The sequence below is a fragment of the Colobus angolensis genome, unplaced genomic scaffold, assembly GCF_000951035.1.
Source record: "Colobus angolensis palliatus isolate OR3802 unplaced genomic scaffold, Cang.pa_1.0 Scaffold232, whole genome shotgun sequence".
NCBI classification, from domain to species: Eukaryota; Metazoa; Chordata; class Mammalia; order Primates; family Cercopithecidae; genus Colobus; species Colobus angolensis.
In genome coordinates, this window is record NW_012115511.1 from 3911433 (window position 1) to 3936826 (window position 25394).

At 37.1% G+C, this 25394-nt stretch overlaps 1 protein-coding gene across 1 annotated transcript in view; it reads left to right on the forward strand.

Annotated features, from left to right (window-relative positions):
* The window catches only part of VPS41 (vacuolar protein sorting 41 homolog (S. cerevisiae)), a 184620-nt gene that overhangs the window by 39113 nt on the left and 120113 nt on the right, over window positions 1-25394 (forward strand). The window contains exons 3-4 of the mRNA XM_011944508.1: window positions 4360-4467; window positions 10963-11040. Coding sequence (XP_011799898.1) covers window positions 4360-4467; window positions 10963-11040 — 186 coding nt within the window. The remainder of the gene's footprint in view (window positions 1-4359; window positions 4468-10962; window positions 11041-25394) is intronic.

Genomic DNA, 25394 nt, shown 5'->3' on the forward strand with positions numbered 1-25394 from the left:
CAGACTGTTGATGGTTTTATTTGTAGGTTTGTAGGATTATTAAAATTTAACAAAAATTATTGATTTGCTTTTTATTAACACTGGGTTGTTTACCATGGAAGTCCAAACTGCATGGAAACCTTTTTTCTATTATTTTTTTTTTAGTTAAAGAGAAACTCTATAATCTATTAGATTTTTAAATGTTTTTTATTTAAAGTGTGATGTGGAGTCTACAGTAGCAGAATAACCTCCATGAATTGTATTTTTGAATCACTTTCTATTTTCTTTGTTTACATCAAGGAGGAAAAAAAAAGCTTAAAAATTCACCTTTACGTGCTTTTAACTTAACGTAAAAGATACTTGTCAGAAAAGCGTGAAAGGGTACATCAAATGCCTAATATTGGAGTCTTCATTTTATTTATGGTTTTTGAAACTCAGTAAGGATGCTTCACTGAGCTGTGAAAGTATTTATTTTTGTATATTTACATGTGAGAAATTATTTAGTTTTCACTTATAAGTAAGACAGGAAAACCTTATTTACAGTGACTTTATCTAATGGTCCGTGGATGAGTGCTTTTATGCAAAATAGTCAAGAGGCTAGAATTAACTTTTCACATTGGATGCACATTTGATGTCCCGACTTGAGCAACATGTGGCATCTTATTTTAAAGACTAACACTCAGGATTCAATTTGTATTTAACATGTTTACTTCAGAATGCACACATCATCTGTGCTACATTTAATATTAACTTTGTAATGATTTCTCTTTCTTGTTTGTAGATATGTAAGTAGAAGTATCTGTTGTTTTTTGTAGTTTTCTTTTTTCAGTTTTTTTAGTCTTGGCTAATTAGCTATTTTATATTTTCTGTTAAAAACAGGTCAATTTTGGTGTGTAACAGCTCCTTGGTTTAGATAGATTATCACTACCTTTTCATAGAAATGTGTAGGTCCTGTGGATAACTGTGCTTATACTTCCCTTTTGTTGCCATTAGTTCTTCAAGTTATTCTTGGAAAGTTAATAATAGGTATATCATCTTTGTTTTTAATACTTGCATACGAAATAAACAGCTAATAGCTTATGTATAACTAGGGAATTAAATTTAAGACAGCTCATCAATAGACACGAAATACTGATTTTGACTGAGCTTATGGCTCTTAAACTGTTATTACTGTTCTTGTAGCTAGTCTGCATGATGGCCTCCAGTGATCCTCGCCTCCTATTCATGCTCTGTGTCTGCGCCTCCCACACTGAATCATGGCTGACCTGTATGATTGAAAGGATATTGTAGAAATGACAGCATTCCATCTGAGGCCGTATAAAACATAGAAGGGGCTTCCACTTTGTTTTCTCTTGGATCACTCTTGCTTCATGGACCCCTCCATGGGGCTGCTTGATCAGAACATGGCAAGTGACTTCCTCCAGAATGAGTGATCCAAGAGTGTTGGCAATTTCTGCCAACAGTGAGGACCAACTTGCCAGCCATTTGATTGAGCCATCTTGGAAGTAGATCCTCCAACCCCAGTCAGGCCTTCCGATAGTTGCAGCCCTAGCTGACATCTTGTCTGCAACCCTGTGAGAGATCCTCAGTGAACCACTCAGCTAAGCCATTTCTGAATTGCTTACCCATAGAAACTGTAAAATAATACATATTTATTGTTGTTTTAAATCAGTACATTTTGGTGACCAGGAGTGTGGCACATGCTTGTAGTCTCAGCTACTTGGAAGGCTGAGGTGAGAAGATCTCTTGAACCTGTGAGTTTGAGTCCAGCCTGGGCAACATAATGAGTTTCTATCTTTATAGAAAATAATAATAAAATAAATAAATCAGCAAGTGTTGGCATAATTTGTTACACAGCAATAACTAGCTAACGCACCTGCTAAATAAACATATTTTAAAATGTTTTCTAATAATCACATAGTTTATAATTATTTCTAGGTTTAGAATAGGCTTCTGTTGTGGTTTGTAGAGTCATTTTCATAGGAGATTTTGGAGTGTGTTATAGAAGGTATTGACTTTAGAGCACTCATAGCTGAATTTGAATTTTAGCTTCTCCTCTACTCACTGTATGTCTTGAGGAAATTACTTAAAATCTCTCATCACCAGTTTTTGCTGAAAATCTGTAAAACTGGACAATTATACTTAACTCTCAGTAGGGTTTGTTTTTTTTTCCCTTTAAATCAGGTTGAAATGAGATATCTGATATTAAGTCTCTAGCATGATGCTTGATATAGTCCATCATTTCCATTAATCCACAGATTAAACCCTTTCCATGTGAAGATGTAATCCCTTGCCCCAGAGGTGAAGACTTCTGTAAGAATTTGAGTTTGCAGTCTCTGTCTAGTCTGTCCTCTCAGTCTTATAATCTTCCGTAGGCAGAGCACTTACTACTCTACAAGTTGTTTTTCTTTTGCCTAATTTTCTTTTTACTGTGATGCATCTTAGGTGTGACTTTATATTTATCCTGCTTATTGCAGAGCTTCTTGAGTTTGTAGGTTGATGTCTTATCAGTTTTGGAAAATTCTGTTATTATCTCTTTAAATGTTGCTCTTGTTCCTTTCCATTTTTCCTTATCCTTCTGGGACAGTAATGAAAAGTATGTTAGAGCTTTTCACTGTGTTCTACATGCCTAATAGATTCCCTTATATATTTTCCTTCCATTTATTCTTCTCTGGGGTTCCCTTTGAATTTTTTTTTTTACTCATTTCACTTATTTTGTCTTCTGTTTTACTAATCTTCTATTAAACCATCTATTGACTTCTTAATTCAGTTAACATTTTCAGTGTAAAATTTTTCATTTGATTCCTTTTTTTTTTTTTTACTGATTAGAATTCTGTTGAAAATTTCTATCTTTTCATCAGCTCTCTGTCTTTTTCTGTTTTCTTTTTGAACATGTAGTTGTAGTTATTTTAAAGCCCTTTACTGCTAACTTCAATGTCTAGGTCACCCATTTGTTTATTTTTATGGTCTTTTTTCATTTTGATTTTTGGTCATTTGGTCCTGTCTTATGGCATACCTGGTAATATTTTATTGAATCCTTAGTACTGTACATGAAAAATTGTAGAGGCCTCGGTAGTTTTCTTTCTCCAGAGAGGAGTCAGCCTTTCCTTCACTAGACAGGTGTGTTGGGGGTTATATACCTCACTCCAATCAAAGATTGAACTGAGTCAGAGCTCTATGGGAGTTAAGTTTTTGTGTCCTGTAGGGACCAGGGGTTCTGACTAAGACTGTGATATTCACCAGGATCCAATTTCCCAATGCCTCTTGAACTCTTATTCTTATCTTCTTAACACATCAAGGCAGCTGGTTTGCATTTTTCTTTCTGTTCAGCTTTTTAGCTTCATCCTGTGCAGTTTTAGAAACTGACAGTTGTCTTACAGGGAGAAGTAACTGTGTAACAAGCTTGTGTCTCTGCCTCTTTTCCACTGATATCTTGGCCCCTCAGGTCTCTCTCCAGTTTTGTCACTCTGTCCCCACAAGTGCCAGAAGGTGTGCTGCTTTCCCTACCCCCAGCAGTGGCTGTCTTCCCAGGCAGAGCTTGGGTTCTCAGCCTCTTGTCCTACACCTAGAATTAGTAAATGCCTCCAGGAAGAAAGTGGCTGAAGAATGCCAGCTCAATTCTTTGCTGCCCTGGAATCTTGACCCTTCTAGTTGAGGTTGCGTCAGCAGCCCTTTGATGCCTTGGATAGATGACGTTGTATATTCCATCAAGACTTTCTGGTTATCTGTGGTGGGAGCACTGATGTCCTCAGGCTACTGTAATATTAGCTGGAGGGTGAAGACTATGCAATTATGGTGGTTTATATGGTGTTTTGACACTACAAGCCACGATAATTCCATAGTCTTCACCCTCTAGCTAATGTCAATGAGTAGATTATTTTTATGGACTTCTGTTTTGGCTAGCTTTATGCCATCACAGTTTTCTGTATGTAAACTTTTTGTTTCTCATTACTTATTGATGTAAAATAAAATCTTACTCTGAATCATAGTAACTTTTACAACTCTCCTTGATTTATTAATTCATGGCCATTATAGTAAATATTGATTACTAACTTTCTTCCATAACGGTGAGGATTAAGAATATTTTATGAAGCCATACCAAATTGTAAGGTTCAACATGTAAAGTTAGTGACAATATAATACTAAGTCTGTATACTCTTGTTTTCAACTTTTGAATTTATTTTACCAGTGAAGTTGTAGCAATTAATATGCCTAGGCAAAATGAAATATGAAGATCTTAAACTTTAGCTGTAGTTGGAATTATTAACATCGTTGAAGGAACCATCTCTGATTCTCTTGTATTTTGATTCTCTTGTATTTTGAGGTTTTCAAAACAAGTAAGTGTATGATGGCAGTCATTTTTCTTTGCCGTTTGTGCAGGAAGAAGAGAGCGAAGAGGAACCCAAGCTAAAGTATGAAAGGCTTTCCAATGGGGTAACTGAAATTCTTCAGAAGGATGCAGCTAGCTGCATGACAGTCCATGACAAGGTAAGGTAGCACTTTCAGAGGATTCTTCTGTAAATTGTTTCTATTGTAAATTTGCTTGTGCTTTGGAGTCCTGATGCTTTTGGTGGTGGCTTTTTACAGTGATCCTGTCTCCTTGCCGCTACTCTCTTCCTCCTTGACCACAAAAAACGAACAAAAAAATCCAAATATTTTATATGTGTGTACAAGCCCATTCACACACATACAACACACTCCAAGACTATATTAAGTAGAATGTAGACAGTGATCAAAGTCAAAGATTTATATGAAATGATTTTTGGAAACTCTATCTCTCACTTAATTCCTTAAATTATAAGGATTCCATTAGGAACCTGTTAAGATTAGAAATAATGTGAAGGTCAGTGCTTTTATAGGGGTAAAAGGGATTATATTGTAGGTGTTATGAATAGTAGAAGTGCCCCAAATTACTACTTATATCAATGAATGAATTTATTCCACATCTGGGTCCTTGCTATAACAAAGCTCCCCCCAACTTTCTGAGTCCAGGGTAAGTACTGGATAGCACCCTTAGCCTACTCTTGGACCAAAACAGTTTGTGTCATCGTCAGAATATTGGGGGGCATGGAGCTTCACCCATTGCTGTCTTCTTCCCTATGACCTTGTAAGTTTTAGTCCTTCCACAAAAAGCAAACTGCTCTTGTCTGATCCATCTCCTGGCTTTATTCTGTGTTACTAGAAGTGTGGCTCATCCTCCCCCTTGCTTCCCACCCAGTTCCTTTTTACCTCAAATTTTGTTTAATTGTAAATAGAGTCCTGTACCCACAACACTTTATTAGAGTGTGTGCCTTCTTATGTTTTACCAGCAGCCTTCTCCTTTGAGGTGTCTGCCATTTGGCTGCAATGCAATTGACCCCTTTTCATTGCTGTCATTGTCCAACTTGTGGTCCCTTTTCTTCACTCATTGAAGACTGCCTTTGCAGTTCTTCAACCAAATTTCATTCCAGTGACCCTTACCTCTTCCCTGTTTCATCTCCCCACTGATAAGGCCACACTTTGGATGGTGTCAGCACTGGAACTTGAGGATCTTAGCCTCTGTGATACTCTTTGTTGATCCCTGTTATTCTTCAACCTTTTGTGCTCATATTCCCACAAACTGTATGACTTTATGGAGTCCTGATCTCTAATCCATTCATACTTTTTCTTTTACTTTTCTGTGCCTGTGAAATGATTGATTATCCTAACTTTATCTTACCAGCATCTTCAATTCTCTTACATCCCTGTCTTCCCATTGTGCACCTCAGCCATACTCTCACCCTGAATTAGTGCTTTCATGACAAGGAGAGCCATGTGCTGGTACAGACTCACACACCTAGGTAAATTTGTCACTAAAAATTATTCTGAATTATTTGTCCTTCGTCAGTTTCTTTAGTCCTAAGTCCCTCTTCTGAACCACTGTCCCTTCTTTCTTAGAGGATGATGTCATTTCTATGTAAGAAGATTGAAATTGTCCGGTGTGAACAGCCTCAATTCCTGACCTTTTTTCACACCCATTCTTACCCACGGGAGATTTTCTTTCTTTCTTTTTTTTTTTTTTTGAGGTGGAGTTTCACTGTTGTTGCCCAACCTGGAGTGCAATGGCTCAGTCTCAGCTCACTGCAACCTCCGTCTCCCAGGTTCAAGCAATTCTCCTGCCTCAGCTTCCTAAGTAGCTGGGATTACAGGCACCCACCACTATACCTGGCAAATTTTTATAGTTTTAGTAGAGACAGGGTTTCACCATATTGGTCAGGCTGGTCTTGAACTCCTGACCTCAAATGTTCCACCCACCTCAGCCCCCCAAGGTGCTGGGATTACAGGCGTCAGCCACCACACCTGGCCACTTACAGGAGATTTTCTTTCTCCTATTCGTGAATCTTTTTGTCCACTTTTGTTCTTCACTTCATCACATTTCCTCCCTTGTTTCCCAGCAATGCATACTATGTCGTAAAGCATACCTAATTCTACTTTCAGGTAACCAGGAATCTACCTTGTGTCTGTATAGATTTGCCTATTTTTGTGTATTTCATGTAAGTGCAGTCAACATTATTTGATCTCTTGTGTCTGGTTTCTTTCACTTAATGTAATGATTTTGAGGTTCATTCGTGATGTAGCACGTATCAGTACTTCATTCCTTTTTATTGCTGAATAGTATTCTATTGTATGGGTATGCTATGTTTTGTCTATCCATTCACCAGCTGATGGACATTTTGCTGATTCTGAATTATGGATCTCACCTTTCTTCTCAAAACTTCTTTATCGTGACACCATTCTTTTCCTATTTTCTTGATCGTTTGTGACATTCCTTTCTGTTTCTTTCACTTTCCTTTCTTTGCCTCCACTTTTCCTTTACATGTTGGCTTTCCTAGGATTTGGTCCATTATCCACATTTCTTCTTAATTTGTACTTTATCTTGGTTTTAAATCTCAGGATTTCTGTGACCACCTGCACACTGACCTTCACTGGAATAGCATGCATATTTACTTATGGACCTCTTAAGCATCTTTATCTGCTGTTGTCTTTTTACCTGAACCTCTCAGCATGTCCATAATGAATTCATTTTCATTTCCCTCTAAACTTGCATCTATCTTTATTCTTTATCCCATTTGGTGGCATCACCACCTCCTTTGTCACCTAAGCCACAGATGAATCCTTCTCCCCTTTCAGCTATTTCCTAAGTCCTGGTGATTTTCTTACTACTCTTGCTCTGGCTTAGGCTCTTATCTTCTCCTGCCTCTACATAGTAAATAAAAGAATCTCTTGTGCCTCTGATTTTTCTACTTTAAACCCATCTGTCACCTGGTTGCCAGAATGATCTGCTGAAAATACAGATTTTAAAACTCTTGTATGATTTTGCATCAACTACGAAATAAGACCTGAGCTCATTAATGTTGTATCTAACGCTCTCTAAGATCTTGCTCCCTGTCTGTTATTGGCTTGTGTCTTACCACTTTCTGCCATAAGTGTGGTGCTCTGGCTGCAACATTTGGCTGTTTCTACTCACACCCCATTCTGCTTGATCCACACACATCCAGAGCCCTTCTCTTCTGTTCAGGTATTCTTTATTTTTTCCTGGGAACTAATGCACATACTGCGAACTTGTCTATTTTACTTCAGATTTGCTTTCACCCTAGTCTGTTCATAACATTTTACTAAAGTAATCTTCTAGAAACCTCAACCTGATCATGTAATCCTCCTTCTTAGAATTCTTTATTGGCTTCCTGATGACTTAATTATTTGGGCCTTCCCACCCTGATTTCCTCTACTTTCCTCCCTTTCATCTCTCCATAAATATTTGAATGCCTCTTATTAGCTGACCTTTCCAACCTTATCACCTCTCTCTTCCCCGGGCATGAATTAGATGTGTCATCCATAATTTCTTGACTTTGTCTTGCATTTTATGTGTCTCCGTGCCTTTGAACAAGTTGTATCCACTCTGCCTAAAATTGTTTTTACTACAAGCCTACCCTGTCTGCCTTAGTGTCTATTTTCTAATTTCTTTTTTAAAGTTCAGCACAGCTGTCATATACTGTGTTCCATAGGGTCTTAGAGATACTTCCATTTTAAGCATTCTCTTTAAATTTAATTGTAATTAATCAATTTTTATGTCTGTTTCCCTCATTATACCATAATCCTTTTAAGTCACACTTGGTTATTATCTAAGCATATTATAGTGTTTTTTGTGTATTTGTTGAGTGATCCAGTGAATGAATGAAATGGAGAACAAAGTTTGCCTGCCTAGAGGTCAAACTTTATTAGCATTGTACTTAAACCAACTTTGCCAAAGAGCCTGATGGTTGGGAACTGTAATCAATGCTAACTTTTAGAACATGCACTCTTTATCTAAAGTCCATGTTTCTATTTAAGAGGATTCTGATCCAGTTGAGTGTTTTAGCTTTTAATTCTGGCCCTAATTCTGCTACTCATCGACTGTTTCCCGGGAAGTCTCATCAACTTTGTGAACTTATTTCCTCATGTGTAATTGAAGGCACTCCCTGCTGTAATGCTTTGAATACTATAAAACACTATGTGAAGGCAGATGATATTAGACAGTTGACCTGATTTATAATGGTCTACTTATTATTTCCTTTGCGATGTCCAAAGGACTGCTTACCACCTTTTCTACTTCTTTCCTTACATAAAGTCCAATCTTTATGGATGTACATATGTCAGTTACTTAAGTTACTTACATGAAGTTTAAGGTAAAAGCAGTTGTGCTTGGTGGATGATGCCCAATCTGGTAGTATGGAAAATGAGTCAAGTTTCTGTAATTAAACATGAGAGGGTCTAATGAAATTATATTTATTCTTTGCCCATCCTGAATTTTAAGTAATTCAGGTTAAAAAAAAAAAAGAAACAAAACTCAGTAGTTACAGAAGTTCAAGGCTTTTAATGGCTGGAATGTGGGTAAAATTGGAGAATTTGTATTTATGTTGTCACATTTGTGGCCATTTTGCATTTTTTGTTTTATTTTAAGTAGTGGAAAGTATTAGTAAATGATGAAAATATGACTCATCCATAATATTGGTAGTTAAATAACTATAATTGGCTTGTTAAACTTTTTTTGAAGAGTATATGTTTCTAAAAGTGGATAGCACTGATTTATCTAATCTAACAATGAAATGTTTTCCTCAACACAAGATAGCTTGTCATAAGAATCACTGAATCTTTTTTTTCAAAATGTTCTAACATAGTTTTAGTTTTAGGATGAGACTGTAAAGTCATAATAATTATTTTATGTTTTCTTTCTATTTTAAAGATTAAATGAATGAAATTAGTAATTTAGAAAAAAGAAGGGAAGGAATTAATACTTGGGTAAATTACATAAAACTTGTAACTTCCATAAAATAAAATGTAATTAGAAGTTCAAAAGTGGCCTTTGCAGCGGTGTCAGAGAATGACAGCATTAAAGCGTTTTAAAGATCCAAGCTCCCTTCTCCCTTAGTTTCCTAACAAACTAAATATAGTATTTATGAGGAGAATCAATATCGTGAAATACTTGGGGTGCAGTGAGCTTTTAAGACCCATTCTTTTACCACAGATAGCCTCAGAATGGAGTATTGCTTGTTTTCAATTCTTATCATATGTGGTGTTTTTCTATTTAAATATCGTCAGTGTCACTGTAGCAGTAAAATTACAATCATTCGAGTCCTCTATTTCTGATTAGAACATTCTTTTGCTTTGGAGGAAGCATTCCTGTTTGTTTTAACTATTCAGACTAATTTCCCCCCAGAATTACCTATTCCCCTTTCCCTTCCAGCGCCCAAGCATTCTCTTTTCACCAGGCTTGCTGTCTGCCCTGGATGACTAATCGTCATGGCACCTGGTGCATTCAGGCAGGCCTGTGCAGCAGAATCGTCATACCTAGTTATGTCTGCACACCTGATGTTTTATTAACCAGTATTGATTTTTCTACCCTGGGGACTTTTCTCTTCCTGAAAAAAGGCAACCTTGCAGGAGTGAAAGGCATTGCAGGGGATGAATTTCTAATGAACTCCTTCTTTCCCTTTTTGTGACTCGTCTTTAATGTAGCTTCGTATTTTAAGTGCCTGAACTGAAATTTCATTTTAAGCAATTCCATTTTGGTAAATCCTTTTAAATCTTGACTTTCTGTAAGGTTATTTTTTTAAAGATTGTGCTGATTGACTGAAACACTTAGTAGTGCCTGTAAATTTGAGCATTTCATTATGGATTGCAAGGAAGCATGCTCACATGCAATGAAATACAGAGAATTTTGAACTGTTTGAATAATGCTGAAATAAATAAAAAGGGAGAAAACTCTCATGTCATATTATAGGTAGTCCTAAAGTTTCTTCTGGTTTATTTAAGGTTAGTTCAGATAATTAAAGAAACAGTAGGAGTTACAATATCAAATGAATATGTAGCTCAACAGTTATTTTATGACATAAAAGGGGTTTTTATTTTACATGATAATATAAACACTAACACTCAACCTTATACATTAACTTTTATAGAAGCATCCTAAAGCTAACTGATGGTATGAGTACACCTGAGATTTTAGGTTTCTCAATATGGTATGGATTTTCCATTTGAAAAAATAATTTGTTGTTTGTGTATGTGTGCAGCTTAAGCAATAGCACTGATTTACACATTTGCCATAAATTAGGGGGAGTTTCTGAATCATTCTCTTCTCACTTTGAGTTCAACTGTAGGTTGGTCGTGTTTTCACCGCTGCATTTTTAATTTACTGCCTCAGTCCATCAGGCATTGTGTATAGACTGCATACACACCATTAGTTGTCAGTAGATGAGGGTCCTCATGAGTCATTCTGACAGCTGGCTTGCACTATCACAGTAAAATAGGCCCTGTTCTGTTATTTCCCTGAAGCTGGAAACAAGCCTTCTCCAAGGAATGCATATCTTCTGAGACATTGCAGATCATTTATGCGTTAAGCATCTTGTCTTTAAAAATGGTTTTATTACTACTTGTGTATTAATAGTATTATTAGTTAATTAACTGGCCCCTTTGTCCTTCTTACAGTTTTTGGCATTGGGCACACATTATGGCAAAGTTTATTTACTTGATGTCCAGGGGAACATCACTCAGAAGTTTGATGTAGTAAGTATTCTGTATAAAATAATGTATGAGCTAAACTTCATGTTAAGTATTTGTGTTTAAGAATATTGGTTTACCAGTTTGTTTTAATAGCATAAAGAGGATCTTTATTAATTCAGTCAGAGTGCTAAGAGTATAAATTTGAACTTTATAATATATTCTAAAAACTTAAAGGTGAACTTATAAAGAAAGGGGTCTAGATGCATGCATTATGTATTTTGACCGGGTATCTTTTATATGCAAACTCCATGTAAAAATCTATATGTCTATTTAATTGCAAATTCTTAATTATAGTCATCTATTTGGCTTTAATTTTGGGCATTTAGAATACTTCTGTGTTCTTTTAAAATTGTGACAATGTAGAATGTCTAGGTGAATTGTTGTTAAAAGAAAAATTGCTGCGTTGTTAGTGAATAATAGTGCAAATTTACGTACTCTGGAAGTTTGTGGAATCCTTAAAGTATGAACCCCCTCATTTAGTGACTAAAGTCAGTTGTAAGTACATGCCCTGTCTTCTTATTGAGATGCCAAATGTAATTGAAAGTTGATTGATCACATTGCTGGATCAGTTTATCTCTTCTAAATATACAAAGAAAATATTTTATGTGACTCTTTTGATGCTTGGACTCTTAGGGGATTATATTGATTGAAAGCAAAGAACCAGGCTTTCTTTTTAAATTGTGATTTGGAATCATTGAGGATGAAGATACTATTGAATTTGAAGCTTAATTTTGGTGTGTAAGGTGTACCTTAAAGGTGTCAAGAACTTCCATGGTTGTGTAAATATGACACAACCGTTTGGTATGAAAAAGGTGCTCATTTCGGGGGACAATTACTACTTTTTTGAAGAAAGCATCAGCACTTGTCAAAAGATCCATCTATTGATGTAGTTTAGAAAGGAGATTACAGTTTCTAAAGCTGACACGTTGTGTGGGAAAGGAAAAGGGATGCCTTGTTTTGCTGAAAAGAAATGGAACCCTGGAATGAGGACAATCTTTGGAGCAACACAGACAGGGAATTGTGTGCTCTAATCATACTGATGCATCAGGCAAATCCCTTTGAGGCAAGAGGAATATACTTTTGACTCTCCCTCATCTTCCCCCTGGACACTGGACATGCATCTTGATGACCAAAGCATTTGTCTTTCAGTTGCCATCCATTAAAATGTGTACCTGATACTGGGCCAGGGCTTGTTTTTTGGTGTTGTGAATGCCCCCTCACCTTTAAAAAGATTGGCTGTATAGTTTCTTAAATTTCCTGCTCCCATTAAATGAGTCCCTGACACGACACTCTGCTTCTGTCTTTTTCATATTGAATAGAAATTGCAGTGTTTGCTTGCTAAGGTTCATGGGCATATACTATTGGTTCCATTGCCAAAAGTCAGTCCTTGTATCTGTTTCATATAAGCCTTCAGTTATATCTTCTCTCATGTCTGTTTTATGTCGAGTATATCCTACATCCATCCTCTTTCAGGTAATTTATGGTATCATCCATAAATTTGTCCAAATCTTTCTTCAGTTCTTTTTTCAGTCCTGACTATATGACATCTTTGAAAATTAAGCTCTCTATAGCTTTGCACGTTTTATTTGGCAAGGGAGGAAGATAGTTTGGTGCTATTTTTGTGTGTTTGTTTACCTTACTGAAGAAGTTGATAGTGTGTTTTTGAAAGTTCTCCTTAGGCCATGGCTTCTTTGTGATCATTGACAGAATCTACTGCAGCCAAGCGTATGTCTGACTAACGACCTGGCAGTTTGCACTCCTAAGTACATATTCAATAAAAATACATGCAATGCATATGTCCACACAAAAAACAGTTGGTTAATAATAGTTTAATTCATAGTAGCCTCAAACTAGAAACAGCTCAAATGTCCGTCAATAGTAGAATGGATAATTGTGGTGCGTTCTTAGCAAATTAAAAAGAACAAACTATTGATAGATTAATTTCATAGACTTAATGTTCAGCCAAAGAAGCCAGACCCAAATGTGTTTGTGTGGTATGATAGCTTTTATATGGTGGTCAAGAAAAAGCAAAACTAAATTATAGCAATAGAGTTCAAATAATGGTTTGACCTGGGAGGGAGCATAGAAGAGTCTTCTGGAGGGCTGAAAATACTGTCTTGGTGATTTTCTTGTGATCTACATATGTAAAAATCACTAAACTATCATTTGAGGTCTTTGTACTTTATATAAATTGTTCCTCGATAACATACACATACTTGCACAAACACCTATACATGGGTGCATGTCTTTGGTTGAGCTTGAGCAGTGCTCAAATTATCCTTGTTTGTTGAAGCAACCCCTTTCTGCTACTTAATTCTGAATAATACTAAACTTCCTAGGTTGATACCCTGTTCAGAGATCGTTTCGTACATCAGTCATGACACTGAGGTTATTCCCATGGCTGTATATTCTACAGTTACATAAGAAGGTTGACAGGATTCTGTTTTATACAGCCATCTTTTGTTGATGAAGAATGACAACTGCTAGAGTGATACTTTATTATGCATATTAATACTCAGATTTCAGAATATTTGAAAGAATATTCAGCATATGTTAATTCAAACACTTTAGCCATAAATGTTTTTTTGAGATTATTTCGAGATATAGCTTTATGTTAACTCAAAACTTAATTGCTAAAGCAATTTTACTTAACTCACAGAGTAAAATAACGTGACTTCAGAATTCTTACAGAATCTTAGATTCCTTCTAAATTCCCACAATATTTATGCCCATATAACCACATTAATCATAGTATAATCATGGGATGCATTCTGAGAAATGTGGCATTAGGCAATTTTGTTACTGTGTGGGCATCATAGCCTCTACTTACACAGATCTAGATGGTACAGCCTACTATACACTTAGGCTGTATGGTATATAGCCTGTTGCTCCTAGACTACAAACCTGTACAGCATATTATTGTCCTGAATACCATAGGCAATTGGAACACAATGGCAAGTATTTGTGCCTTTAAACATACCTAAATATAGAAATGATACCATAAAAATATGGTATAAAAGATGACAAATGAATGATACATCTGTATAAGGGACTTACCTTGAATGGAACTTATAGGACTGGAAGTTGTTCTGGGTGAGTCAATGAAGGAGTAGCGAGTGAACGTGGAGGCTTAGGACAGTACTGCTGTAGACATTATTAACCTGGTACACTTGGGCTAAACTCAATTGATTTAAACATTTTCTTTCTCCACTAATATATTAAGCTTAGCTTACTGTAACTTTTTTTACTTTATAAGCGTTTTAATTTTAAAACTTTTGACTTTATAATAGCACAGCTTAAAGCAAGCACATTGTACAGCTGTACAAAATATTTCTTTATATATTTATTTTATAAGCTCTTTTCTATTTAGTCTTTTTTTTTTCTTTTTTACTTTTAAAATTTTTTGTTAAAAATGAAGATACAAACACACACATTAGCCTAGGCCTACCCAGGGTCAGGATCATCAATAGCACTGTCTTCCACCTCCACATTTTGTCCTGCTGGAAGGCCTTCAGGGGCAGTAATGCACATGGAGCTGTCATCTCCTGTGATAACAATGCCTTCTTCCTGATACCTCCAGAAGGACCTGCGTGAGGCTGTTTTACAGGTAACTTCTTTTTTTATAAGTAGGAGGAATATATTCTAAATACCGATAAGAAGTATAGTATAGTAAATACATAAGCCAGCAACACAGTCATTTATTGTCATTATAAAATATTATGTAGTACATAATTGTGTGTGCTAGACTTTGAGTGGCAGCTCACAAGGTTTGTTTACACTAGCATCATTACAGACACGTGAGTAATGAATGTGTTGTGCTGTGGTGTTACTAGACTGCAGTGACACAGAGTGATAGAAATTTTCCAGCTCCATTATAGTGTTTTTTTATTTAAATGTTTAGGAAAAGATAGCTTGTAAAACATTACAGTCTTATGGGACCACTGTAGTCTATGATGTAAACCAAAAATAAAATTCTACTCTTCTCAGTCTACCGAATGAACTCCTCCTCTCAGGATTCGTGGAAAACTGGTTCAGGCCACGATGGGAACGGGGATTCAGACATGCCTCATTATATTTGGAATTCTTTTTGGAATTCAGGCACAACTGCCCAGCATTAACATTAAGACAGAGATCTTAAGACTGACAAAACAGAACTCTTTGTAGTGTGAAAGGAAGTAAGATACCAAATTCCAACCTGACTCTAATATAGCATCACGTGACAGATAGCAGGCCCTGAAAGAAGTCCAAGTATTTTACTCTAATATATATTTCTTTGACATATATTGAAAGAGCTGTACAAAGCTGTCTCTTTTGGGGAAAATTTACATTCTGTAGAGAATCCCGTTCCCTTTCTGGGTCTTTTTCTGATCCTGAAGAGAGTAGCTTCAAGGTCTGAATAGGAAACATTTGTCATGTATTACCTCTAAGGGTGCCACCTATGAGACTTCTTCTGCATAGTAAGAACCTTGGTCTTCACAATTCCCTATCTTAACTCAGATATGCCTTTCTGCTGATTCTTTCTGGTGATAACTCTTTCAAGCAGTTGCCAATCAGAACATCTTTGAATCTATCTATGACTTGTAAACATCCCTCTTTCCTCTCATCTCTTCTTTGAGTTGTCCCAAACCATTGGTTTTTCTGGACCAAACCAATGTTTACCTCACATGTATTGATTGATGTCTTAGGTCTCCCTAAAACATGTAAAATCAAGCTGTAACCCAGCCACCTTGGGCACATGTTCTGAGGATCCCTTGAGCTTTGTTATGGGTCATGGTCCTTACATTTGGCTCAGAATAAATCTCTTAGAGTATTTTACAATTTGACTTTTTAGTCAACAGTGAATGTATGTGGTCTCTTGTTGACCAAAATATTGTTAGGAAGTGCATGATTGTAGTTACTTTTTCTTTAATAGCCTCCAATTTATTTAAGCATTTTAATTAAAAACTTGTTAATTAAGGGTACTTAATTTGAAGCAATGATCAAATTATTATGCCATGTCTCTGTTAAATATTTAGGAGCATTATGCCATGTGTTTTAAATATTTATTCCTTTAAGTGTGCTAGTGAGAGAGCAAAGAACTTGCTGATCAAACATAAATTTCTACTGTTTACCTTTGTGTGTTTTTCTTTCTTTGCTAGAAATAGAAAATGATGAGGTTTTGCTCTAAGGCACTATGGTAAGAGACATTATATAAATATTTATATAATGGATGATTATGAAAAAAAGGATTAAAACAAAACAGGAGCTTAGTGGGCATTTTGTGTTAAGATAAATATCACATTTTTGAAATTAATCTCTTGAGGCAGAGGTGGGATGATGATTCACCTTGTCAGCTAGCAGAATCTATTAGTATTTCTATTCCTGTTTTTGATTTGAGATTAAACTAACAGACTGTATTCCTTAGTTGCTCACACCTTTCATGTTCATGTGCTAGTAAAAACACAGACCTCTGTCCATGTAATGGTTGTGTCCCTGAGAACATTTCAGAGTTCTTTGTTACTTCCCACATCAAGTCCTAACTATCTAGCTAAGCATTCCAGACCCTGGTCATTTGGTGAAACCTACCTTTCTAATCTTAGTTTTAATTTCTTCCCCTCTAGTAATTTTTATCTGTTCACCACCTTCTACATATTGCCGTGGGCATGCTTGTTTCTAAGCTTTTGATCACTTCTTTTCTCTCTAGAACGCACTTCTGTGAATCTCCATTCTTTCTGCAAAGTACCTCCCCTGGATTGTAGCCCTGAGGTGTCTTCTTCCTCTAAACTCCTGTATTATTACTATTTCACTTGTGGTGTGGCCCCTCATAGTGTCAGTACCAGCCTCACATTCATATTTGAAGTCTTGGAGGATAGTTGTCATGTCTCCTGGTATAACCCTCTCCTCTTCCTCACCTTTCTCTTTTCTCTGGTGCTATTTGGTATCCAGTAAGTATATATTGGCTGGTAATATTGTTTTCAAACAAAGCCATGGAACTGGTGATTTTCTGTTACTACCTTTCAGGAGGGCCTCTGGGAGCCAGTTCTCTGTTCTCCTCTGTATTATTCCACCTTCACTTGCCCATTGGATGTATAATTAGAAATTTCATACTGAGAGCTACTGCAGACTGAATTGTTCCCCACCTCCTAATTCATGTGTTGAAGTCCTAATCCCCAGTGTGATGGTATTTAGAATTGGAGACTTGGGGGGTAATTAAATTTAGATGAGGGCCAGGCATGGTGTAAACTCGAGAGGCTAAGGCAGGAGGATCACTTGAGCCCAGGAGTTCCAGGCTGCAGTGAGTTATGATTGCACCACTGCACTCTCTAGCGTGGGTGACAGAGCAAGACTCTATCTCTTAAAAACAAAAACTAGTTGAAAACAATTTAGATGAAGTCATGAGGGTAGAGTCCTCAAGATGAGATTGGTGACCATATAAGAAGAGACAGGAGAGACCTTCCCTTCCTCCCCGTTCCTGCTGGCCTTGTAAGGACACATCGAGAAGGCTCTCTGTAAGCCAGGAAGAGAACTCTCACCAGAATGTGACCATACTGGTAGATTGAGGACCTCCAGCCTCCAAAACTAAGAGAATTTCTGTTGTTTAAGCCACTATATGATATTTTGTTATGGCAGTTCAAGCTGACTAATGTAAGATCAGAGTCTTAAATCTTACTTTTGGAAAGTAACCCTTATATTTAGCAGTATTTAAGTTTTTAATATATACTTACACCTTTTCTAGTTGCTGTGGATAATGTGTAAAGTCATCAAAGTGTAGAAGCTAAGGAGACTTTAAAAGATCATTCCAGGTGTAAAAGGTACCAGGGAAAGAAGTGTGATGTAAATTAGGCTTGAGTTGTTCTGGTTATGTATTCCATGCCCACTACTCTTCCACCCTTATCTCCTTGTACATTCAAGACCTCCCTTATGTAGTGAGACGGTCTTATTACGGCACTTCCCTAACCTAAGTTTCAAAACATGTTTTTGTGACTGGTTCCTCATCTATGAGGGATGATGGTTTCATTTTTCTCCCTGGACTTTGGGACTCAACCATCTTTTGGACTGTGCTCCTGACCTTTTGCTTTCTTTGACTTAGAAGAATTTATTTCTAATATAAATCAGCTACTCTTTTCTCTTTCCTCTGGATTAATATATGAGTGTTTGGAGGATCACCCATCTCTCTTTTCATGTTTCAGCAAAAGAAATGATCATCTTCTTTCTCTCCTCTCTCTTTGACAGTATAATCCTGAAGATTCAGTGTTCCTTTAAGCAGCTTAAATTGCATTTTTAATATTCACAACACAAACACCTTTTTCTTTTGAGACAGAGTTTCAGTCTGTCACCAGGCTGCAGTGCAGTGGCGTGATCTCGGCTCACTGCAACCTCTGCCTCCCAGGTTCAAGCAATTCTCCTGCCTTAGCCTCCCTGAGTAGCTGGGACTACAGGTGTGTGCCACCATGCCCAGCTAATTTTCATATTTTTAGTAGAGACAGGGTTTTACCATGTTGGCTAGGATGGTCTCGATCTCTTGACCTCATGATCTACCCGCCTCGGCCTCCCAAAGTGCTGGGATTACAGGTGTGAGCCACCACGCCCAGCCCACTTTTTTTTTTTTTATCCTTTACATGGCTTAACCATCTCCTTTGTGTTACCTCCACTTTCCTTTTTTTTTCCTCCACTTCTTGAACATACAGTACTTTTGTCACAATTATTTGCCTCAATGTCATTTTCCCCATAGAATGCTAATTTCCTGAGGACAGTTTGTGTAATTTATCTCTGCATCATCAGTGCTCAGCATAAAAGCTAGTGAACTGATAGAAATAAGAAATTGATGGAAGTTGGCTGAACTAATCCATAGTTCCAAATTTGCAAAGTTTCACATATTTAGACTATTTTCCATAAATCAAGGTTTTTTTATACCTTCCTCTCCCATAATCAGGATTATTGTGTGTACATTATAGGAAATTGTTTGGGCATGACCATCTCTTTGACAGTTAATACAGATGCCCTACATTCATTATTCCCCTAAACAGCCTAACTGTTTTGGGCTTATTCATAATGTGGCCAGTGTAATATTGGGTGACTATTCATTGAAAGAATCTTTGGAGCAGATCTATAAACTTAAGCTACGTATCCTTGAACAAAGAACCATGCTCTACTCTTGGTCTAATGATACTCACTTATCGACCTGAAGCAAATACCATCTGTATGGTATGCTGTTCTAGATGTGACATCATTAATTGACAAGCAGGGCATGTATCTTTTTGATATGATCAAAGTGGTTCATTGTTGGCTCAAATGTGCTAGTGCCTGTAATACTTGTTTAAGACTGATTGACAGGTCTCAGATTCTTGTGTGTTTAAAGAACTTATTTTCTATATTTGAACTCCATATTTTGAGTGATAAGAGATGTGTCAAAGGATTTGAGAATTACTTAAATGGAAATCATTCTAACTTCTGATAAATGATGCCAAGGCAAGTCATATTTCCAGTTGTCTGCATTAAAAAATAATCTCAAGTTTGTGGGTTAAGTATTTATAGATAGCTTGATAATTTTGATGCATTAAAAAATAATCTCAAGTTTGTGGGTTAAGTATTTATAGATAGCTCAATAATTTTGATGGCTTCTCTGCACCAAAGTGGCTAAGAAAACATGGTCAGAATTAAGGATGTTTCTCTCTTTTAGAGTAAAGTGGCATACTTATAGAATGTTTTAATGTCTGACCCTTTAGTGGTAACTTCATTTAGGCGAATATCCCTTAAATAGCTAAAATTGAAAATGCTCCTTCACTGAATGAAATTACCCTGGTATTTCACATATTTCAAAGTCAGGGTTAAAGTAATTTTAACTTTGTGGAACATGACTCTGAATTAGGTAGTAGACTGGGGCTTAGTTGTCTGAAGCCTTTGGATTTCATTCTTTAGTACAGGGTACTCTCAGTTCTGGTGCTTCTTTCTTTGGGGTTCAAGGCCATCATTGCAAAGTAAGAGCTTTAAAAGGATTATGAATAAGATGTAGACCTAGGGGAGGAATCTCCACCTTTGCAAGTGGGAGATGGGGAACCTGTAGAAAGTAAAATTTGAGGTGAATCTGGAAAGATGCATGCGCATTTTCCGGGTTGTTACAGTGGAGTTAAGACAGTGATAACATTCTTCTTATGAAACAGGGAATCACCAAAGGGTGAGGAACATTTACCATGGACTTTTTACCTTCATATATATTGTGTTAATTATCTAGTAGTATCTTGAGAATAAGGGAGTGGAGAGGAAAGAATGGATGGTGAGATGCAATAGGAGCAAATTATTTGGCAGGTTTCGCCAAAGGACCAAAGGAAAAAGAATGGAGTGATTTCAGGGGAGTGTCTTTGTGGTGACTGACTTTGGAATTCAGAGTATTTAGGGAACTAAATGAACCAGAAGGATGATGGTAAATCAGATGTCATGGACTAGAAGGCAGGGGCTTTGTATGTGGATAAGGTTTGAGTGTCTGTGCATATGGTTTAACAACAAATAATTTATACCTTGAGTTTGTTTTGTTAATAATAGACTTCTTAGTCTCTGGGAACCATGACAGGGTATATTTCAAAATGATAGTGTATACTTCTTTCTTAAACAAGCTCTGTTTTTCTGTTTGAGTAGCTTTGTTTGAGTCACCTTCTCTAGAACTTATTTATTTGGCTATAATTCCTAATGTTTTTCATTTAATAGGATTATGATATGTTAGGATAGATGAATACTTAATGGATATTTTTCATCTATCCACTCAAGACATGAAGTTCTTGTTACCCACACAACAGGTTGGTTTGATTTCTGGGCTAGGTATCAATGACCACAACCAAGGAGATTTAGTAAGATTTAGTATTTAATAAAGGGATTTTATTGCTTGAAAACTATCCCTGGTGGTGAACACCAGGGATAGTTCTCAAAGCAGTGTCTACCAAAGCTGGGGACTGGGTCAGGTTTTATAAGCATAGGGTAATGAGGTGTGATCTGATTGGATCTTGCAATGAGGTGATGCTGGGAGGCCTGATCTGACAGGATTCTGCCTTGGGGTAATGCTAGAGCTCCATCTGATTGGATCCTGGATCCTGTTGTGTGGTGTTCACTTCTTAATTCATCCTGCTCTTAGATTCCCCCTGTGGTTGCATGCTTGGTTCATCTGGGCATGCTCAGGTTACATGAGCTAAGGGTCCATGGCAAATGAAAACGCACGACTTTGTTACCCAGAAGTTGAATCATATTGTTCTGGTGCGACTATACTTCCACAACATTCTTGTCATTTGGTTGCCCAATCTTTATTTTATATTTCTATTAAGATGAATTTCATTATTTCCATGGGCAGCTATTAAATCTTAACACTTTGACTTTTTTTTTAAGTTTAATTTATAGTAAGGAAAAAATCATATTAAAACTAATTAAAATGGAATAATTCATACCACAAAATATACCTTTAGAATGGCTAAAATTACAAAGACGAATCATACCAAGTATTGGTGAGCATGTGGAGGAACTAGAATTCTCATACACTGCTAGTGGATGTACGATAGTATAACAACTTTGGAAAACAGTTTGGCAAAATTTTGAAACATGAAACATACACCTATCATACAGTCCAGCCTTTCAAACTTAGGAAATGAACAAATATACAGCTACAAAGATTTCTATATGAATATTCATATCAGTTTTATTTGTAATAATCTCAAAGTGGAAACAGTATATGTGTCCATTTGCAGATGAATGGGTAGACAAAATGTGGTATATCCAAACAATAGCCATTCAACTCACAATAAAAAGGAATGAACTATTGATACGTGCTAAGTATGGATGAATCTCAGCTCTATAGTGTTAAGTAAAAGAAGGCAGATTCAAAAGGCTACATATTATAATATTTGCATTTAGATAACATTCTAGAAAATGCAAACAAATCTGTAGTCACAGAAAGCAGATCAGTGGTTGCCAGGAGTTTCATCTCAGAGGAAAAGAACTAAATGCCCTGTGGGATAGTCTAAAAATCTGATTTCATTTTACTGATGTGGAAAAAAGATTAATATATTACTTTGGGCTCTCTTCGTTGCTCAGTGGCAGACATGTGTGTGAGTCCTACCCTAATCATACAGAAGGAGTTTCTTACAGAAAAAAGCAGGTTTGTTACTGCTTTAAGCTGCCCAGGAACCAACTTTTCAGTGTCCCGTACACATAGTGAGTGATGTGAAATCTTTGGGTGGGGTTGGGATATTGTTACTGACTCTTTCCTTCGAATAAATTCTATGGAAATCACCTGGACAGATGCTGTAAACATTTTTAGGGTTCTTTTGCAGATTGCTACATTTCCCTGCAGTTAGGTTACACGGAAATATGTTCCCACCAGCAGCCTGTTTATCATTATATCTCATCACCAACATTGGCTGTTATTATTTGAAAATTCATTGCCACTTGGATTTCTAGAAAATGGGAATTTATCAATTTAGTTTGTATTTTTCTGGTTACTAATGAGGCTGTTTACTCTTGAGAATTGTTAGTTTATATACTTTGCCAGTATATGTGTAAAGTTCTAAATTGATTTGTAATTAAAAAGTTCATTGTTTCTAAGCAGAAATAACATTGATTGGGGTGGCTCATGTGATGGCTCAAAATCAGAATTAAGTCGCTACCAAGTCAAATTTAACACTTACCAGTCTTCCTATTATTAAATAAAATCCTGTGATTTGCTTTTAGGAAAACGTTCAATTTCACACTGAATTAATATTTTAAATCTGAACTTTTCTTCATTTGCTTGTGCACTTGTCTTGATCTTTAAGTTATTTAAAAGCTTAATGAGAAGGTGTTTGTGCCAAGTGTTAAGAGTATATATATTTTTGTTAAAATGTTACTTGCATAAGGAACTCTTACAGATCCATAAGGAAAACCCAAACAACTCAGAATGAAATTGGGCAAATGACATGAACAGGCAGTTCTCAGAAGAACACCAAATGCTCAGTAGCCGTGTGAAAATATCCTTGATTTCTATAGTAATCACAGAATAATAAGGGAAATGTGAAGTAAGACAATATGGTACCATTTTATACCCATCAACTTGGCAAAGCATTTAAAAGTCTCATCAATACCAGATCCTGGTGCTGGGCCAGGGAATTGGGAGCTGTTCTCCAGGTTGGAAGGTATAGAAAGTCTGGACACAACTTCTTATTTGAAGAGTGACAAATGTCTGCTAGTCTGTGGGCTTATCTTTCAGTTTCCCATTTATGGTGTTGTAGGTTCAGAAATTTTTTTATTTTAATGCAGTAAATATGTATCAGTCTTCTCATTTATAGTTTGTGTTTTTTGTGTCTTCTAAGGGAAAATTGTATTTGCTCCTACAAAGTTGTAAAGACATGATACGGAAGGCGGCTAAGAAAGTGCTGGGAAGAGAAGAGCATGTCTCTGGCTAGGGCTCCACTCCTGGGCCTATACCTCAGGACCTAGGTGAGGACAGGAATTCCTGTTTTCTTGCCCAAACGTTGCATTTCCAGAGATCACCCTGTCCTGCCACCACCGCCCACCAACAACCTGTGCCTATAAAAACCCTGACTCCCTAGTGGGCAGAGACAAAAGCAGCTGGACATCCAGAGGAACACATCAGCAGAAGAACACACAAGTGGGACGCTGAGAGGAGTACATTGGTTGAAGAGCCAACAGGCACCAGCAGGCACCGGCACCCTGGCCTGGGAGGTTGGAGGAGAGCCTGGGCTGCTGAGCGGCCAGACTTCAGGAGAAAACCATCTCCCTTTTGGCACCCCCATCTGCTGAGAGCTACTTTCACTCAATAAAACCTTGTACTAATTCTCCAAGCCCAGGTGTGATCCGATTCTTCCGGTACACCAAGGCAAGAAACCCTAGGATACAGAAAGCCCTTTATCCTTGCGAGAAAGCAGGGGGTCTGATTGAGCTGACTAACACAAGCCACCTACAGATGGCTAAACTAAAAGAGCATTCTGTAACCCACCCCCACTGGGGCTTCAGAAGCTGTAAACATTCACCCCTAGATGCTGCCATGGGGTCAGGAGCACCACAGCCCACCTGTCTGCATACTCCTCCTAGGGGTTTGAGTAACGGGGCACCAAAGAAGTGAGCCACATTGCCGTCACATGCCCTGTGAAGGAGATAAGGGAACTTTTCTTGTTTCAGTATTCTCTGTATGTCCTTCTAAAGTTTTAAAGTTTTGCTTTTTACATTATCTTCACTTTTCCTCAAGAAAAAAATTCTCCCTGGACTGTGAGAAGAATTTATTCCTTGATATTGTGACAGATACTGAAGTTCTTCTCTTGCCAGAAAAAAAATTACATGAAAATGAGTCCCCTGAACCTACTGATTTCCCATTTTCTTTCCTTAGCGCCTGTCCAGCCCTTGACCCTGTTGCATTAGTGGAATCTACTATCCCAGATTGGATATAGAAAGAGCAGTGTTGTTGGAGTGATTAGAGAAGAAACTCTGGCGAGGCGGTAATGTCCAGCAGAAGGATGGTTGGCAGGTTCTGAGGTGGCAGCACTGCATGCAGGCCAGGCTTGGGGTCAGACGCCAGCCAGCCGTGTCTGCCCCACGTTCATTAGCTTGATGTGTTACCACACTTTCTTCATCTGTAAAGTGTGGATCGTAGTCATACCTCTCATTTAGATGATGGTTTTGAGAATTATATGAATGAATACATGTAAAATATGTAACACAAGGCTTAGTAAACGTTAGTCATTATCAGAAGGTAGATCAAGCTAAGAGTCCAATTGAACGTGTTTACTACACTTCCTGAAGAACTGTTATTTTTGACTTTATTCATATAGTTGGCTTTAATAATGTTCAATTGTATATAGGGTAGGGAAACCGAAAGGGAGGTTAGGGAAGAAAGAAGGAAAAACGAAGGGAAAAAAAGAGAAGCTTCTGCGACACACCCGTTCTTACACTCATTTTACTGCCTCTCCATCCCTCAGCTCCTGTGTTTATTTGGGAGGAGTAGGTCACATGACACAAGTAGTATTTTAAGAACATTATTAAGCTTGAGTAATTAGGTGTGTGAAGTCAATCCCAGTGCAGGTCTAGTGAGTTGACTTCAGAAATGTCTTTTCGACATAGCAACATTGCAACATGGCTTGTAAGATGCTTCTTTGAAAAGTTTTGAGAGACTACTTGGAAAATGATTTAATGGAGATTGATAAAGCAATGTTTTCACACTGGAGGGAATTATAACAATAATTTCTGTGGTGGAAGTAGAGCCGAATTTGTGAAGTGTTAAGTGGTCTTTCTTCATCATATGTTGGAAAAATAAATTAGGCATTTTCTCTTTGATTAATAACTTGGTCTCAATTACTTAAATTATTTGTACTCCCCACCCTTTTTAGATAAGTGACTTTTACTGACGT